Source organism: Coffea arabica, chromosome 8e, assembly GCF_036785885.1.
Source record: "Coffea arabica cultivar ET-39 chromosome 8e, Coffea Arabica ET-39 HiFi, whole genome shotgun sequence".
NCBI classification, from domain to species: domain Eukaryota; kingdom Viridiplantae; phylum Streptophyta; class Magnoliopsida; order Gentianales; family Rubiaceae; genus Coffea; species Coffea arabica.
Genome location: NC_092324.1, coordinates 30,504,141 through 30,507,171, shown reverse-complemented (window position 1 = coordinate 30,507,171; position 3,031 = coordinate 30,504,141). Strand labels below are relative to the sequence as shown.

Below are 3,031 nucleotides of genomic sequence, written 5' to 3'. Positions count from 1 at the left end.
ATGCTGTTATCTCTGAAGTTAATGTGGTTTTAGTCTTCAGCCTATTTGGAAGGAAACGGTGTTGTAATAGTTTAGGTTATTCTTCGAAAGGAGTTGGATAGTTTACTTGTGTGAGTCCTGGCGAGAGCTAGGCAGACGGCCCGCCAACTCTCTGGTTCGCCTTAGGGGGAAGTGGAGTCGCCACAGTCATGCCATGAGCTTGCATCTGCAATTGTATTGCATGAGTATCCATTATCTATTGTGGATCACATAGGCTTTCAAAAATTTGTTAAGAGTTTGCAGCCATGTTTTAAACTTGTGTCAAGAAATACAATTAAAGGAGATATTTTGAAGATCTATGAATTGCAAAGATTGAAGAATTGTAATATTTTGGAGAAGCTTGGAAGTAAGATAGCAGTTACAACCGATATGTGGACTTCTAGCAACACAAAGAAAGGCTTCATGGCTATCACTGCACATTATATTGATGAGTCTTGGATCTTACAAAGTCAAATTTTGAGGTATGTTTTCAAAAGTTAAAAACTTGAATTATGTTAATTGTTTGTTATACATGAGCAACTTATTTTTTTCTTTTATTTAGGTTTATCTATGTTCCTGCTCCACATACCAAAGAAGTGTTAAGTGATGTGCTTCTTAGTTCATTGATGGATTGGAATATTGATCGTAAGATATCTACGATTACCTTAGATAACTGTTCCACCAATGATGGCATGATTAATTGTTTGTTGGAAAAGTTGAATGTGAGTGATTTGTTGATAGATGGTTTAGTGCTTCAAATGCGGTGTGCTGCCCATATCTTAAATTTGATTGTCAAAGATGGTTTAGAAATGATATCGGGTGGTATTGAAAGAATTCGTGATAATGTGGTGTATTGGACTGCTTCTGCTGCTAGAATTGAAAATTTTGAAGAAGCGGCTCGCCAATTGCGCATTTCTTCTAGTAAAAAGTTGTGTTTGGATTGTAAAACCCGTTGGAATTCGACTTTTTTAATGTTGCAAACAGCTGCAATTTATAAAGACGTATTTCCACGGGTTAAAGTGCGTGAGAAACACTACACTAGTTTGCCAAGTGATGATGATTGGGTAGTTTGTAATGCCATTTGTGAGAAGTTGAAATTATTCTACCAAGTCACTGAAATGTTCTCCGGTACTCGATATCCTACATCAAATGAATTTTTTGCAAAAGTTTGTGACATTAAGGTATCATTGGCTCAATGGATGAAAATTTCAAATTGTTTAATTAGAGTAATAGCAGAAAAGATGATGGCAAAATATCAAAAATATTGGGAAGATTGTAATGTGATACTTGGTATTGCTGCAGTTTTGGATCCCAGATACAAAATGAAGTTGATTGAGTATTATTTTCCTATCATTTATGGTGATGAATCATTCATGAAAATTGAAGCAATTCGTCAAAATTGTTATTCTTTGTTACATGATTATCAATACCGATCTAGTTTGGGTGAAAATAGAGTTGATAGTCAGTGCATGGCTTCACATAGTGAGCATGTTAGTGGGAGTCATGATAAGAATGAAGTTGAAACGGATCCCCTTGCTGATTTTGATAAGTTTGTGGTTTCTAACTCTATGGATGTTACTTCTAAGACGGAATTGGATTTTTATTTTGAGGAAAATGTGTTACCAAGAGTTCCGACTTTTGACATACTTGGTTGGTGGAAAACACATGGGGTTAAATATCCCACTTTACAAAAAATGGCTAAGGATATTCTAGTTGTACCCGTCTCAAGTGTGGCATCTGAATCTGCATTTAGTACTTGTGCAAGAATAATTAGTCCTCATCGATGTAAACTTCACGCTAATACCTTGGAAGCATTGATGTGTACTCGCACTTGGCTCTGGAATGAAATAAATGGTATACAAAAGATTTAACTTTTACTTTTAAATTTATACATTTTTTTTTGCATTTCTTTATTTAGTAAATCAGTGGCTATTTTTTTTGGTGCAGCTACTTCTTCTACTTCGGAAGGGATGTCATGTAATACATTATTTGATGAAGAAGATGATGTTGATTGTGTTACTGAATAGGTATTAAAGAAATTTGATTCATCTAAATTGATTTTCTCCAATTATTTGTTATACACTATACTCTGTTGACAAGATTCTTCTTTTATTTTAACATCAAATGTCAGGATTGCTTTATCAAGTGAGTTATCACATCTCGAGGTTGACGAAGAGCAAATGTTCTGAAGTTGTTAAGTTATATTAATGAAGAGAAAAGTTGAATTTATTGTTGAGTGTTTTTAGTTTGTTGAATATGAGAAATCAACTCGACCGAATTTTTTGAATACTAGAATGAATGTAACTTGACTTGTTATACTTTATTTTTATCTTGACAGCTATTTAATTTTATTTAACGTTATTTATAATTGTATTATTGTAAATGAATATTTATGATAAGTTAATTTCTTTTTTCGCGGGGGATACGGGGCGGGGGATAGGGGAAGGATCCCCCGCCCACCCCCGCCCCATTGCCATCCCTATGCATGCCCCCTCCATTTGTCATTTTTTTTTACTTTTCTTTTTTACTTTTTTTTTCTCTTTTCTTTTTTTTTTTCCTGAAAATTAGTACCAAAAACAAAATAAACAAAATAAATAAAATAAACTAAAAAACCTAAAAAAATGAACAAATAAAGCTAAAATTAAATTAATTAATTAATTAAATAAACAAAGTTTAAAAAAAATCAAAAATTTGGTGTCTACAGTTTGCCCCTCTTTGTCTGAATTTTGGAAAAACTTGAGACAAACACGTAGACACCAAATGCTTACCTGTGTTATTCGGCTGCAAACTGTTCGAACGACTGACGCTTTAGAAATAGGGACTGACCCTTTTTGACAAAATTTTAAAATGGGACTGACCCAAATAAGAAATTTAAAATCGGGACTGACCCGAAACAGAAAATTTAAAATCGGGACTGACCCGAACAAGAAATTTAAAAGGGGACTGACCCGAGCAAAAAATTTAAACGGGACTGACCCAGACAGGAAATTTAAAATCGGAACTGACCCGAAAC

The 3,031-nt window shown here is 33.9% G+C and overlaps 1 protein-coding gene and 1 long non-coding RNA gene across 2 annotated transcripts; both read left to right on the top strand.

The window, feature by feature from the left end:
* Positions 1–267: 267 nt before the first annotated feature.
* Positions 268–691, top strand: LOC140012500 (uncharacterized). Its single transcript, XR_011819662.1, has 2 exons — positions 268–500; positions 581–691. It is a non-coding gene; the product is annotated as an uncharacterized lncRNA (long non-coding RNA).
* An 85-nt stretch (positions 692–776) lies between these two features.
* LOC140012720 (zinc finger BED domain-containing protein RICESLEEPER 2-like) lies at positions 777–2,045 on the top strand. Its single transcript, XM_072061008.1, has 2 exons — positions 777–1,839; positions 1,966–2,045. The coding sequence occupies exons 1-2, from the start codon at positions 777–779 to the stop codon at positions 2,043–2,045; spliced, it is 1,143 nt and encodes a 380-aa protein (XP_071917109.1).
* Positions 2,046–3,031: the final 986 nt, after the last annotated feature.